Raw genomic sequence first — 15927 nt, forward strand, 5'->3', positions numbered from 1 at the left:
TGTAATTTGCTACAGTGATTCCAGGGATGAGGAACTTCAGTTATTTGGAAAGATTGAGAAGTTTGGGATGTTTCCTTGGAGAAGAGAAGGTTGAGAGGAGATTTAATAGTATTCAAAATCATGAGTGGTCTGGACAGAGTGGATAGGGGAGAACCTGTTCCCATTGGTGTACTGATACAAGGTTGCTCAGCATCTGACTGCAGTGCAGCAGGAAATGTGGCCCTCTGGATGTACTGTCTCATAGCAATTAGCTTGTAGCTCTTTACAAATAATATAACTGTACCCGAGAGAAAATGCTGGAAAATCTCAGCAGGTCTGGCAGCATCTGTAGGGAGAGAAAAGAGCTAACGTTTCGAGTCCAATGACTCTTTGTCAAAGCGAAGAGTGGGATTTTGTCGGAGTCAAAACGTTAGCTCTTTTCTCTTCCTACAGATGCTGCCAGACCTGCTGAGATTTCCCAGCACTTTCTCTTTTGTTTCAGATTCCAGCATCTGCAGTAATTTGCTTTTATATAACTGTACCTAACCCCCGACTATACAAGCCCCCAATACTACCATATTCCTATCTTCCACCTGACTTGAATGGTCCCCTGTACTATGGTCAGTTGGCTCATTCACCCGACAGACCATTCACAATCGTAGCTAGAAACTCATTCACGTTGGATAAGGGCAAAGGTTGAGACTCTTCCAGCACTGGACCTGGGGTCCTCCTAATTGGCATATATTAGCCTCAGAAAGAGTATATTGGAGTATATTATCGTAGCTTCAGTGATAAATTACACAGGACAAATGTGTCTTCACAACTTCCTTGTGTGTATCCTGTTGACCCAATTGCTATCATTTCGTTATTAGCTTTCACCCCATGCCTCATACACCTTTGATGTTTTATCTCTTTCAATATTTTATTGCTGAGAAGTAATTCTTCCCAATACACACTGATAATTGAAATTCCTTCAACACACTCCTCCCCTTCCCGCATCACTGCGGGAAATGCCTGTCTGATACTACTGGTCCCCCTTTGATTATAACCCACACATTCCAGCTCAATATTACGTAATTCTATTTACCAATTAGTTTATTCTATTCAATAACGTATTTGTGTGCTTCCTTACAGAGTACAAGGCATTAGCCCTGAAATTCTGTTACAGATTCTCCAATTTTGGGAGTTCATATAATCAAAAGATAGGATTTGCAAGCACACAGCTTCAACCAAATCTGCTTATATTAGCTGTCCTGTATTAACATAATGTGAGAACATATCTATATTCTTACATCTCTTACCTATGAAATCCATCCTTAACAATGCGTCTGTTCAAACTCACTGATTGCAGCCAGGGTTCAGAGTACAATGGATCTATGCCTGTACAAACACAGAACAGTAAGCATTCCGCTCTTGGCTTAAGTCAGTATTTAACAGGTGGGATGGGGTAAGAAACATATTTTTTTTACAACTTTAGGAGATCACAAGCAAAGGATATGATTTTCTTAATTTTCTGTTACTCATTGAAACTTCCCATCCGTGTTCTCTTCTCCCACTAATACTTCAACAATACATTCTGGAGAAACCTTTCTTCCAAAGAAAACCACGCTATTAAATTCTGTGAAAATTCAAAGGCTTGCTACAGGAATTCTAAGAAAAACAGATCTCCAGAAAAAAACTGAAGACACAGACCAAACACGTAGCAAGTGGCTGAACAACGTTTAGAAGATTGTCGGAATGGCATGTCTAGGAGGTTGATTGATCAAATTATATCTGAGAAAAGGCTTGAAATAAAGAGAGAGAGGGAAAGGAGGTAACATTTGCATTTATGTAATATGGTGTACTTGCCTTTATTAGCTGAGGCATAGAGTTTAAGAGCAGGGAGGTTATGCTGGAACTGTATAAAACGTTGGTTAGGTCACAGCTGGATTGCACGCAGTTCTGGAGTCCACATTATAGGCGGGATGTGATAGCACTGGAGAGGGTGCAGAGGAGGTTTACCAGGATGTTGCCTGGGCTGGAGAGCTTTAGCTATGAAGAGAGATTGGATATACTAGGGTTGTTTTCCTTGGAGCAGAGGAGATTGAGGGGAGACATGATTGAGATGTATAAAATTATGAGGGGCATAGATAGGGTAGACAGGAAGAAGCTTTTCCCCTTGGTGGAGTGATCAATGACCAGGGGGCAAAGATTTACAGTAAGGGGCGGGAGGACTAGAGGGGATGTGAGGAAAAACCTTTTCACCCAGGGGGTGGTGGGAATCAGGAACTCACTGCCTGAAAGGTGGTGGAGGCAGAGACCCTCATAACATTTAAGAAGTCTTTAGATGCACACTTGCGATGCCAAAGCATACAAAACTATGGGCCAAGCACTGGAAAATTAGATTATAATAGGTGGTTGTTTTTGACCGGCACAGGAACGATGGGCCAAATGGCTTTTTCTGTGCTGTAGACCTCCAAGGTTCTATGATTATGCAAGTTTTAATGACCAAAGGGCATTCCAAAGCAATTGACAGACAATGTGGTACTTAATTTTCAAGTAACAGGCCTGCTCTGTTGGTGGAACTCACCTGAGTCAGCAAATTTTGGATTCAAATCCCACTCCAGATACTTGAGCACAAGAATCAAGCTAATGTTCCACTGTGGCACCGAAGGAGTGCAGTGCTACTTTCAGGTGAGATGTCCTGTCTGCTCTCACAACGGAACACAAAAGATTCCATGGTACTCTCTTCAAGAAGAGCAGGGTAGTCATCCCTGGTATCAGGCCATTATCACATTGCTCTGTGGAATCTTGCTTTGCACAAGTTAGCTATTTTTAAAATAAATTTAGAGTACCCAATCATTTTTTCCAATGAAGGGGCAACTTAGCGTGACCAATCCACCTACCCTACACATCTTTGGGTTATGGGGGTGAAATCTAGACACCCAGGATAGTGATCTGGGGACCCGGGTTCAAATCCCACCACAGCAGATGATGGAATTTAAACTCAATAAAATATTTGGAATTAAAAGTCTAATGATGACCATGAAACCATTGTCGATTGTCGTAAAAACACATCTGGTTCAAAAATTGGAGGGAAATCTGCCATCCTTATCTGATCTGGCCTACATGTGACTCCAGACCCACAGCAATGTGGTTGAGTCTTAACTGCCCCCACAAGGGCAATTAGGGATGGACAATAAATGCTGGCACCATCTGAGATGCCTAAATCGCTGGCTTTGAAAGCAGACCAAGGCAGGCCAGCAGCACGGTTCAATTCCCGTACCAGCCTCCCCGAACAGGCGCCGGATTGTGGCAACTAGGGGCTTTTCACAGTAACTTCATTTGAAGCCTACTTGTGACAATAAGCGATTTTCAATTCATTTCATTTCAATAAAAAAAGTGTTAAATAATAGAAGTGTTAGCAAAACTAAAGACAATAGAATCAAAATTGGCCCCAGCATTACGACCATTTTTTAAAATATACAATAGCTTGGACACACGGAATAATTCAAAAGTTTGCAGAGTTAATAAACAGAGGACGGTAGTAACAGACTTCAGAATGACAGACAGGTGAAATTTAATAGAAGGGCGAAGTGATGCATTTTGGAAGGAAGAACAAGGACAGGCAATATAAACTGGATTGTCGAAGAACTGCGTGTTCCCTGAAATCCAGAATGTCAGCACTGTGTTCCCTCAACTTGGTAGTGCAGGTACTTCATAGAATCACTACAGTGCAGAAGGAGACCATTCGGCCCATCAGGTCTGCACCCACTCTTTGGAAAGGTAGCCTACCTAGGATCAGGGCCCCAACCTACCCCCTTAACCCAGCAATCCCACATAACCTTTTTTACACTAAGGGGCAATTGATCATGGCTAATCCACCTAACCTGCACATCTTTGGGCTGTGGGAGGAAACCCACGCAGACACGGGGAGAAAGTGCAAACTCCACAGAATTGAACCCGGGACCCTGAAGCTGTGAGGCATCAGTAATAACCACTGTGCCACCGTGCCGCCCCTGTGCCACCGTTCATGTTCAATGAAATAGTCAGTACAAGAACTGTATTCATTGAACTTGGGGCCCTGAATTCTGTTCCTTGTCTCTTTCCCGCCCCCACCGACTCCCTCCCCCATACTCACTCTCCCTCTTCCCTCTTTGATTCCCGCTGTGTGTCTCTCTCTCTTCCTTGCCAGCCCCCCACAATCTCTCTCCCTTGTCGACTTCCCCCCCCCCCCCCCCCCCCCCCCAGTCTTTTGCCCTTGCTGGTCCCCCCACCCACCCCACAGTCTATGGGTGCGATTTAATGGCAGTTGCGCTTAAGCAAGAGCTCAACAAAGCTGTTAAATCACAGGAGAGTCCAAAATCGAGAACTGCGCCGGGTGCTGATCTGGTTGCAATCAAACCAGCCCGCTCCCATTGACGTAATCAGGATCTTGCCTTAGCGTAGCGAGAAACCAATAATCACCACTTAAGCCCAATCTCCATATAATTAACAGGAGCGACCCCCTATCCTACGGCACTCTCACGCAGATGCCAATTAGCTCTTCTTTTTAAAAATGCGAAGCTGGCGGAAAAGCTGCTGTGGGGAGCCAAGGAGGTGGGTAGTCATCTTCGCTCACAGGCAAAGAGCACAGGGGCACTGGGATTGCTGCCCCGGTGCTTGGAGGGGGTAGGGTAGTCACCGGGGCGAGCCTCGGCCGTGGTGGGCCGGGGGGATATTGCGGAGCAGGGGCTGCCCATGGCCTGGGCTAGGCTTGGGGGGGGGGATTGGTGTCGTTGCACCCGCGGGTCCGCCATGCCAACCCCTGGACCATGTGGTCCATTATAGGGCAACCCCAGCCCCTGCCTGACCAACCATCCGTAACTCCCACTGACCGCAGAGGCGTCTGGCCGCGTGGCTGAAGATTATAGCTAATTGTGAATTGCCAATTGTAGTTAAGTTACCACTTCACACATCCCCAGTGGTTCCCCATGAGTAGGCGTGCCACGTAGCAAGTGGGAGTTATTGCCCAGCAATGGGGGAATAGTGGAAGACACAGTTGGTTGTTAGTCTCACACTTTCTCCAATGTCTTACAGATATTAATAATAATAATCTTTATTAGTGTCACAAGTAGGCTTACATTAACACTGCAATGAAATTACTGTGAAAATCTCCTGGTCGCCACACTTCAGCGCCTATCTGGGTACACTGAGGGAGAATTCAGAATGTCCAATTCACCGAACAAGCACGTCTTTCGGTACTTGTGGGAGGAAACCGGAGCACCCGGAGGAAACACATGCAGACACCGACAGTGACCCAAGCTGGGAATCGAACCCGGATCCCTGGCGCTATAAAGCAACCGTACTAACCACTGTGCTACAGTACCGATATTGCACTGGATGGAAGTTATCTTGGACCCCGTGGAATTTGCCCTACTGCTGCTGCTGACAGGCCAGGCGACCAGATGCCGGAGGAGGCAAATGCATCAACAGAAACGTGAGGCGGCAGCCCATGTACAGGGGCCCGCCCCACACCATGAGGACCCTGCTGCCTATCAGGCCAGGGAGGGATCCAGTGGGGGAGTACCGCGATGGCCTGAGGTGTACACACATTGCTGGTCTTTCGAACAGATGACATCCAGAGTGTGTCGCAGGAGGCTCCGCTTCAAGGATACTCGCTCCCGGTGGCCATCAAGGTAACCGCAGCCCTGAACCTCTACGCCTTGGGATCATTCCAGGTCTCAAGCGGGAATCTCACAAGTGCATCCGTGAGGTCATGAACGCATTGGTTGCCCAGGCAGAAAACTGTATATACATTGACATGGACCAAGCCCAACAAGATGTCTGGGCAGCAGGATTCTCTACCATCGTCGGGATGCCCCAGGTCGGTGGCTAATAGATAGCACGCATGGCATCTTTCGCTCTCTGAGCCGTCTGGAAATTTTTAAAATTCATATACAGGATGTGGGCATCGCTGATTAGGCCAGCATTTATTGCCCATCCCAGTTGCCCTTCAGAAGATGGTGGTGAGTTGCCTTCTTGAACCGCTGCAATCCCTGAGGTGTAGGTACACTCACTGTGCTGATAGGGAGGGAGTTCCAGGATGTTGCCCCAGCAACAGTGAAGGAACGGCAATAAATTTCCAATTCAAGGTGGTGAGTGACTTGGAGGGGAACCTCTAGGTGGTGGGGATCCCAGGTATCTGTTGCTTTTGTCCTTCTAGATGGTTTGGAAGGTGTTGTCTAAGGAACCTTGGTGAGTTACTGCAGTACATCTTGTAGATGGTACACACGGCTGCCAATATTCGTCAGTGGTGGGGAGTTTGAATGTTTGTGGAAGGAGGAACAATCAAGCAGGCTGTTTTAATATAGATGGTGTCAAGCTTCTTGAGTGTTGTTGGAGCTGCACTCATCTAAGGAAGTGGAGAGTATTCCATTACATTCCTGACTTTTGTCTTGTAGATGGTGGACAGGCTTTTGGACATGGACTGCTTCATTGTCTGAGGAGTCGTAAATGGTGCTGAACATTGTGCAGTCATCCGCACTCTTCCCCACTTCTGAACTTATGATGGAAGGGGGGTCATTGATGAAGCTTCTGAAGATTATTGGGCCTAGGCCACTACCCTGAGGAACTTCTGCAGTGATGTCCTGAAGCTGAGGTGATTGACCTCCAACCACCACAACCATCTTCCTTTGTGCCAGGTATGATTCCAACCAGCGGAGAGTGTTCCCCCTGATTCCCATTGACTCCAGTTTAGCTAGATATCCTTGATGCCATACTCGGTCAAATGCTGCCTTGCTGTCAAGAGCAGTCACTCTCATTTTCATTTCACCTCTGGCATTTAACTCTTTTGTCCATGTTTGAACCAAGGCTGTAATGAGGTCAGGAGCTTAGTGACTCTGGCAGAACTCAAACTGAGCGTCCGTGAGCAGGTTATTGCTGAGTAAGTGCCACTTGATAGCACTGTTGATGACTCCTTTCATCACTTTGCTGATGATGGAGAGTAGACTGATAAGGCGGTAATTGGCTGGGTTGGATTTGTCCTGTTTCTTGTGTACAGAACACACCTGGGAAATTTTCAACACTGCTGGGTAGATGCCAGTGTTATGACTGTCCTAGAACAGCTTGGCTAAGAGTGCCTACGTCAACAGGAAGAGGTTCCATTCCATGAACGTCCAGCTCGTGTGCATGACGATCGACACTCGTGTGCACCCTTCCGAGGGAGTGTGCACGACAGTTACATTTTGGGCCAATCAGACAACCCTGGCCTCTTCGAGGCCACCTCAGATTGGCTCTTGGGGGATAAGAGGTACGGCTGAGGACATGGCTGATGACGCCAGTATGGAGACCTGTGAGCGATGCAGAGACCTGATACAATAAGGACCATGCGGCCACCCAGACTGTCATTGAGAGGTGCAACAGACTCCTCGATGCCGCACTGCAGTACACCAGTCCAGGGCAATGGACTGTATCGGCACTGTCAGCGGGTCATGGTCGACGGCAGCAGGGTGATGATAACCTGCAGAGTGCTTATCATTCAATGCCATGGTCTAGCCCTTGCCTGTCCCACACCAGGACCCCATGACCGGGGGTGTCATATTGATCGAGGCCAACAGACTTTAAAGGTTTACAAACGTGTCCCCAACTGCCCCACTCTCCCGATGGTGACGCCCTACTCACTCCACCCCTCCCTGACCCCCTCACCCTTATTCTCCCCGCCCTCCCTACTCCCACCTACCCTAACTCCACCACCGCCATCTACCCCCCCTCACCCCACCCTTACCCTCTACCCCCACCACTCTCAGTGCCCCATCAGTGATCTTCCACCTGCTTAGTCTACTGTTGCGTCTAGGTGTGTTCCCGGGATACACATCGGAGGTGGAGGCAGCCTGCTGCTTACCGAGTCCCGTGGCCCTCGATACCCCTGGCGGGCGTCCTCTGGGGCCAAAGGGCCCCGGCGCACTTGCCAGCGGCACATGCCCCGCCGTGCCACACTGCCATAGGTGCTGACTGCGAGACGTGCCGTTGTCAGGGGAGCGGTACAAGGAGGAGTTGGTGGCTGCTGTCACCACCCCATAGAATGGCTCCGGGTTGACACCGAGCACCCCTCCTCCTGGTCGGTGCCCATCGGGCCCTGGGGTTTGCCTTGGGACGGAGGGGCAACTGGATTGAGCCCCGGCTGCCCCTGGGTCATCTGGCTTTGTCAGCCCTGACGGCTCCCCAATGTCTACAGCATGGTGTCAACGCCCTTGGCGATGCTCCTCAGTGACCGGGACATGCTCTGGAGCACCCTAGCGATGACCCCCTGCAACTGGGACACGTCTCCCAGCGACCTTACTTGCTCTGCAGTGCCACGGCTGTGCCCTGGGGCTGGGACATGCTCCGCAGTGCCTCACCAAGGTCCACCTTGTACTGACTGATGTCCCCCAGCAACTGGGACGTGCTATCGACACGCTCAGCCACATCAACTGAGCCAGGCCTTGGACACCACCACTTATGCTGCTGACATAGTGAACCAGGCTCTTCACTGCGGTCGCCACCCTAGCAGTGTTGGCCTCAATGCCACGCATTGCTGGCTCCATCTCCTATGCCTGTAGCCTCCAATTGGCTCTGGACCTTCTGGACTTTCGCTGACATCCCCCTCTGAATCTCACAGCCACACCCTCTATTGTCTGCATCAGCTCCGGGTAAACCTGCTCAGCTTCTGACTGGGACCCAGACCTCTGACTGCCGTCTCTCCTGGGCGTTCCTGCCTCCACCTAATGTGCCTCTGCAATTGTGTGGTGCTGACCAGAATGTGCCCCAGAAGACCATAAGACATAGGAGCAGAATTAGGCCATTGAACCCATCAAGTCTCCTCCACCATTCAATCATGGCTGATATGTTTCTCATCCTCACTCTCCTGCCTTCTCCCCAGAACCCCGATCCCCTTATCAATCAAGAACCTATCTATCTCAGGCCTGTCCACTACTTTCGCCCACAGAGGTGTGTGTCTCTGCGCTGGTAGAGGGTGGGGATGACAGCTATGCCTTGACTATTATGGTCACATCCTCAGAGCTCTCCTCTGAGGTGTTCTCTTGGGAGGTGATGCGGGGCACCCCAGATGGGCTGGCTGCAGGTCCTAGGGGAAAATGGACATGTTGTAAGTGGGAGGGATGGGTTGGTCTGTATGACATTAACAACTCATGTTTGACAGATCATCTGCATGGGGGCCAGAGGATCCTCACCTCTACGCTGACCTCTACGGTGACTACTGCTCTGTCCTTCACCACCCCTGTGACCTCCAGGGCCCATTCCTCATAGGAGGGGAGGACTCTGATGTCCGGCACCGCGGCACCCTTCTGGGCTCTCTGACATCGGTTTTGGCCTAACTTTTCCTGTGGGGACACAGATGGAGCATCGTTAGTCCCACGCACGGTTACTCGCGGGGGGCTTGGAGAGTGTTGGCGGGCGCTTGGGTAGATGGGCCATGTGGGGAGTTTGGGGGGGAAAGAGTTTGGGGTGGGGGGACAGTATGTGGCGGGGCAGGGGGGTCAGCGGTCCCGTGCAAACTAACCCGTGCGGCCCAGTGGAGGTCGTTGACCCTCATGCGGCATTCTGCCGGTCCTCCTAGTCACGACCCCGCCCCACCCCGAGCTGACTGCCGCTGCCACTTCCTTCCAGGTGGCAGTGGCTGCCCTGTGGCCTGACGCCAGGGCATTCCATCTGGCGTCCAGAATCATTCCAGGTCAGCGTCACCAAAGCGAGGGGCTGGGCTGCGAGCTGAGTGGTGTTGGCTGTGCAAGAGCAGGTTTAAGTGCTGCTGTCACTTGTTAGCAGGGGGCTGGTGAGTGCAGTCCCAGGCGAAACAGTGGAAAATTTACGATGATTGATGCAAATGGTGACGCAGATATGAGCGGTAACTCGCCTCCATGATCACATGTGGTTTCAAAATCTCCAATGTAGACACCAGCCCTGCAAACAGTCAACAGCAGAGATTTTATTTTATTTTTTTAATTTAGAGTACCCAATTATTAATTTTTCCAATTAAGGGGCAACTTAGCATGGCCAATCCACCTAGCCTGCACATCTTTGCGTTGTGGGAGTGAAACCCACGCAGACACGGGGAAAATGTGCAAACTCCACGCAGACAGTGACCCAGGGCCGTAATTCGAACCCAGGTCCTCAGCGCTGTAGGCTGCAGTGCTAACCACTGTGCCACATGCCGCCCCTAGAGATTTTATTATTTAGTGAATGCAAATTCCCGAAGCCAAGCAATAGCCTCCCCATTTGCTGAGTGTGATTAGTCTGCCACTTAGTCAGCAGAGGGGATACTTCTCAGTAATGTACAACTCAGTTTGTCTTTCCACAAGTGCTTTGTACTGAGACTCCAGCGGTGAAGGTTAGCTGCACAGAAGCCTTGGTCTGTCCTGAATTTGTTAGCAAGGACCATTGCCACTGTGATAATTCAAAGTCTGATATTTGACAGATGAGCTTTGTCACAAGAACTTATTAGCAACTTCCCACATTTCCCATTCTTTAATCTAAAGGATGTCTGCTGGGAGATCTTGCTCAGGAAAGGTGGTCCATATGAGATGCTAAATGGAAAATGGGCAGTTGGTGGCTGAACAGGTCATCGTGGCACACTACGTGAGGTGCAGTTTTAACCACCTTGTGGGTTTTTTGTCAGTCGATGGATGTGTGGCAGAGTGACATTTACAAGGACAGGAAGCCAGGGGAGGGGTGCCGAGCAGAGAGTTCCAGTTATGATGCATGTTGTTGGATACAACTGAGTATTAACAAGAAGTGAAAGGGATAGTGCGGGGATAGACCTCTGTCAATGGTGGGTTGGGTACAGGCGGTTAAAATGAATGCGCTGCCGCAATTCCTGTTTACTTTTCAATGCCTGCCGATTTTCTTGACAAAGGCATTTTTTTTTTAAAGAGAGATTGAAGGGATGATTACCTCATTCATATGGGGAAGGAAGGTGGCCAGAAATAAAAAAAAGTAATACTACAGAGAGGAAGGCAGGCAGGGGGTTTGGGTCATCCGAACCTGATGTATTATTACTGGGCGAGGAATGTGGAGAAGGTACGGAGCTAGGTCAGAGGGGTTGACTCCCAATGGGTCAGAATGGAGGATAGTTTGGGTAGGGGGTCGGGATTGAAGGCACTGGCGACAGCGCCACTCCCGACGGCCCCGGGGAGGTACTCAGGGAGTCCAGTAGTAATAGCTTCGTTGAGAATTTGGAGGCAGTTTCGACAGCACTGTGGGTTAGGGGCAGGGTCAAGGGAAATGCCGATTTGGGGGAACTATAGATTTGAGCCAGTGAAGTGGGATGGAAATTTTCAGAGATGGGAGGAGAAAGGAATTAGGACACTTAAAGATTTGTTTCTTGGGGGTCGTTTTGCGGGATTGAAGGAGCTGGAAGCAAAGTATGGGCTGGAGCAGGGGGAAATATTTAGATACATGCAGGTTGGAGACTTTGCCAGAAAGGAGATACAGAGCTTCCCAGTAGAGCCGGCTTCCACGTTGCTGGAGGAGGTGCTGACGACAGGGGACTGGAGAACTGGGTAGTATCAGCGGTTTACAGGGCTATTTTGGAGGAGGAGAAGGTGCCACTGGAAGGGATCAAAGCAAAGTGGGAGGAAGAGTTGGGAGAGGGTATGGAGGAGAGGTTCTGGTGTGAAGTGCTTCGGAGGGTGAACGCCTCCACATCATGTGTGAGGTTGGGGCTGATACAGTTGAAGGTGTTATGTAGAGCGCACCTTACAAGGGCGAGGATGAGCCGACTCTTTGAGGGAGTAGAAGATGTATGTGAATTATGCGGCGGGGGGGGGGGGGGGCGCAAACCACGTTCATATGTTTTGATCCTGTCCAAAGCTGGGGGATTACTGGAAGGAGGTCTTTAGGGTAATCTCTAAAGTGGTGCACGTGAAACTGGACCCGGGCCCGGGGGGGGGGGGCATAATCGGGGTGTTGGAAACGGGTGCGAAGGCAGATGTTGTAACCTTTGCCTCGTTGATCGCCCGAAGGCGGATCTTGTTAGGGTGGAGATCAACCTCTCCACCCTGTGCACGGGAGTGGCGGGGGGACCTGTTGGAATTCTTGACGCTTGAAATGGTCAAATTTGAACTGAGGGGAAGGATGGAGGGGTTCTACAATTCATGGGCGTTATTCATTATGCACTTTCGAGAATTGGATCACATCGAACATTAGGGGGGTTGGGGACTGGGGGGGTTGGGGGAGAAGGACTGTATATGTTAATGGTGGCTATGGGTGATTCCTGATTCCTTTTTGTCATTTATTTACGTTAACATGCGGCCTAATGTTTGGGGGTTTGGTGAGAGGATGGGATTGTTGTTATCGATATGGGGATTGACATTACATTCGAGACTGATTATTGTTTATTGTTGGGTGTAAATTTGGAAGAAAATATGAAAAAGAATTTAAAAAATTTTTAAAAAACAAAAAGAAAGTGTAGGTCAGATCGGTGTTCATCCTTCGCTGAGGAGGATAAGAGGGAAAGTGCTGAGGTGAGTGTTGCGACAGCAGCTCCCCAAGTAGATCCAGCATGTTTTGTTCCTAGGTTATTTCTAGTTTTGACGTTTTCTGTAAATTTCTTTAAATGTCCCCCAAATTTAGAGTCTCTTCATAGTATGGTAGATTGGAATCATGCTTTAGTCTCTGGCCATTCATGTAGACATGCAATAATTTTTTCTTTCTTTATAATAAATTTAGAGTACCCAATTATTTTTTTTCCCAATTAAGGGGCAATTTAGCGAGGCCAATCCACCTAAACTGCACATCTTTGGGTTGTGGGGCTAAACCTAACACAGACACGGGGAGTATGTGCAAACTCAACACGAACCGTGACCCAAGGCCGGGATCGAACTCGGTTACTTAGCGCCGTAGGCAGCAGTGCTAAAATTATTTTTGGCACTGCCATCGTTGGGAGACAGAATATACCGGTTCACATACATATAGACGGAGCTTTGGGTAAGCTGTCCTTGCCATGGCCTGTCGGTGATAGGGAGTAAAAGAGATGTTTAAAAGAGCCCCGACTCCACCCGACCCCGACAGCGCAGCATGCCCTCACTACTGACCCTCTGATGGTGTGGCGCTGCCTCGGTACTGACCCTCTAGTGCGCGGCGCTCCCTCTGCACCGATCCTCGACAGCGCAGCGCTCCCCTCCGGCACCGATCCTCGACAATGCGGCATTCCCTCCGCACCAATCCTCGACAGCGCGACAGTGCGGCGCTCCCTCGGTACTGACCCTCGAGAGCGCGGCGCTCCCTCCGCATCGATCCTCGACAGCGCGGCACTCCCCACCCCCCCCCCCCCCCCCCCCCCCGCACTGATCCTCGAGAGCACGGAGCTTCCTCCGCACTGATCCTCGACAGCGTGGCATTCCCTCCGCACCGATCCTCGACAGCGCGGTGCCCCCCCCCCCCCGCACCGATCCTCGAGAGCGCAGCGCTCCCTCCGCACTGATCCTCGAGAGCGCAGCGCTCCCTCCGCACTGATCCTCGACAGCGTGGCGCTTCCTCCGCACTGATCCTCGACAGCGTGGCGCTCCCTCCGCACTGATCCTCGACAGCGCGGCGCTCCCTCTGCACTGATCCTCGACAGTGCGGCGCTCCCTCCGCACTGATCCTCGAACGCGCGGCGCTCCCTCTGCACCGATCCTCGACAGTGCGGCGCGCCCTCCGCACTGATCCTCGACAGCATGGCGCTCGTCCCTTACTGACCGTCGACAGCGCAGCGCACCCTCCGTACTGACCCCGACAGCGCGGCGCTCCCACCGTTCTGATCCTCGACAGCACAGAGCTCCCTCTGCACTGACCCTCGACAGCGTGGCGCTCCCTTCATACTGAACCCCGACAGCGCTCCCTCCGTACTGACCCCGACAGCGCGGCGCTCCCACCGTTCTGATCCTCGACAGCACAGAGCTCCCTCTGCACTGACCCTCGACAGCGTGGCGCTCCCTTCATACTGAACCCCGACAGCGCTCCCTCCGTACTGACCCTGATAGCGCGGTGCTCAGTTCATACTGATTGCCAACAGTGCGGAGCTCTCTCCGTACTGACGCTTGACAGTGCTGCGTTCCCTCAGTTCTGACCCTCTGACAGAGCAGCGCTCCCTCAGTTCTAGCCCTCTGACAGAGCAGCGCTCCCTCAGTTCTGACCCTCTGACAGTGCAGCACTCCCTCAGTACTGACCCTCTGACAGAGCAGCCCTCCCTCAGTGCTGACTCTCTGACAGTGCAGCATTCCCTCAGTTCTGACTCTGACAGTGCAGCGCTCCCTCAGTGCTGACCCTCTGACAGTGCAGCATTCCCTCAGTTCTGACTCTGACAGTGCAGCACTCCCTCAGTGCTGACTCTCTGACCGTGCTGCGTTCCCTCAGTTCTGACCCTCTGACAGAGCAGCACTCTCTCAGTACTGACCCTCTGACAGAGCAGCCCTCCCTCAGTGCTGCCCCTCTGACAGTGCAGCATTCCCTCAGTTCTGACTCTGACAGTGCAGCACTCCCTCAGTACTGACTCTCTGACAGTGCAGCACTCCCTCAGTGCTGACCCTCTGACAGTGCAGCACTCCCTCAGTGCTGACCCTCTGACAGTGCAGCGCTCCCTCAGTGCTGACCCTCTGACAGTGCAGCATTCCCTCAGTTCTGACTCTGACAGTGCAGCACTCCCTCAGTGCTGACTCTCTGACCGTGCTGCGTTCCCTCAGTTCTGACCCTCTGACAGAGCAGCACTCTCTCAGTACTGACCCTCTGACAGAGCAGCCCTCCCTCAGTGCTGCCCCTCTGACAGTGCAGCATTCCCTCAGTTCTGACTCTGACAGTGCAGCACTCCCTCAGTACTGACTCTCTGACAGTGCAGCACTCCCTCAGTGCTGACCCTCTGACAGTGCAGCACTCCCTCAGTGCTGACCCTCTGACAGTGCAGCACTCCCTCAGTGCTGACCCTCTGACAGTGCAGCACTCCCTCAGTGCTGACCCTCTGACAGTGCAGCACTCCCTCAGTTCTGACTCTCTGACAGAGCAGCACTCCCTCAGTTCTGACTCTGACAGTGCAGCACTCCCTCAGTTCTGACTCTGACAGTGCAGCGCTCCCTCAGTGCTGACCCTCTGACAGTGCAGCACTCCCTCAGTACTGACCCTCTGACAGTGCAGCACTCCCTCAGTACTGACCCTCTGACAGTGCAGCACTCCCTCAGTGCTGACTCTCTGACAGTGCAGCACTCCCTCAGTGCTGACCCTCTGACAGTGCAGCACTCCCTCAGTGCTGAACCTCTGACAGTGCAGCACTCCCTCAGTGCTGACCCTCTGACAGTGCAGCACTCCCTCAGTTCTGACTCTCTGACAGTGCAGCACGCCCTCAGTACTGACCCTCTGACAGTGCAGCACTCCCTCAGTACTGACCCTCTGACAGTGCAGCACCCTCTCAGTGCTGACTCTCTGACAGTGCAGCACTCCCTCAGTGCTGACCCTCTGACAGTGCTGCACTCCCTCAGTGCTGACTCTCTGACAGTGCAGCACTCCCTCAGTTCTGACCCTCTGACAGTGCAGCACCCTCTCAGTGCTGACTCTCTGACAGTGCAGCACTCCCTCAGTGCTGACCCTCTGACAGTGCAGCACTCCCTCAGTGCTGACCCTCTGACAGTGCAGCACTCCCTCAGTACTGACCCTCTGACAGTGCAGCATTTCCTCACTACAGATATGAAACTGTTGCTTTTTTGTCCTTACATGTGGTAACAGCAACGCAGATACATCCGACAATAAACAACGCTCCGCTGACACCCATATAACTTCTCTCCGACCGGCCGTGCGGCCCGGACTCTCGCCTTCAAATTGAGCCCCGGGCTGTGCAGGCCCGACCCAGGACCCCATGCTGCCAGCTGCCCTGAGCAGTGCCTGAGTGCACATTGACTCCGTCTCTTCAATTCACTCTCTCCCCTTGACAGAGGGGAACAGGCAGTGACGGCATTCCGTCTGCTGAAC

General features: G+C 51.5%; 1 protein-coding gene across 4 annotated transcripts in view; it reads right to left on the reverse strand.

Annotated features, from left to right (window-relative positions):
* pigx (phosphatidylinositol glycan anchor biosynthesis, class X) overlaps positions 1–15839 on the reverse strand; it is a 40818-nt gene extending 24979 nt beyond the window's left edge. For 2 of the 4 annotated variants that reach the window (XM_072474837.1, XM_072474835.1), the window contains exons 1-3: positions 15673–15797; positions 9168–9317; positions 1281–1359 (exon numbers count right to left, since the gene is read on the reverse strand). In XM_072474837.1, coding sequence (XP_072330938.1) covers positions 1281–1359; positions 9168–9234 — 146 coding nt within the window. In that variant the 5' untranslated portion in view covers positions 9235–9317; positions 15673–15797. Of the gene's footprint in view, positions 1–1280; positions 1360–9167; positions 9318–15672 lie in introns of all 4 variants that reach the window. The other 2 variants (XM_072474836.1, XM_072474838.1) reach the window with 2 other exon arrangements.
* Positions 15840–15927: the final 88 nt, after the last annotated feature.

The sequence above is a fragment of the Scyliorhinus torazame genome, chromosome 14 (assembly GCF_047496885.1).
Source record: "Scyliorhinus torazame isolate Kashiwa2021f chromosome 14, sScyTor2.1, whole genome shotgun sequence".
NCBI lineage: Eukaryota > Metazoa > Chordata > Chondrichthyes > Carcharhiniformes > Scyliorhinidae > Scyliorhinus > Scyliorhinus torazame.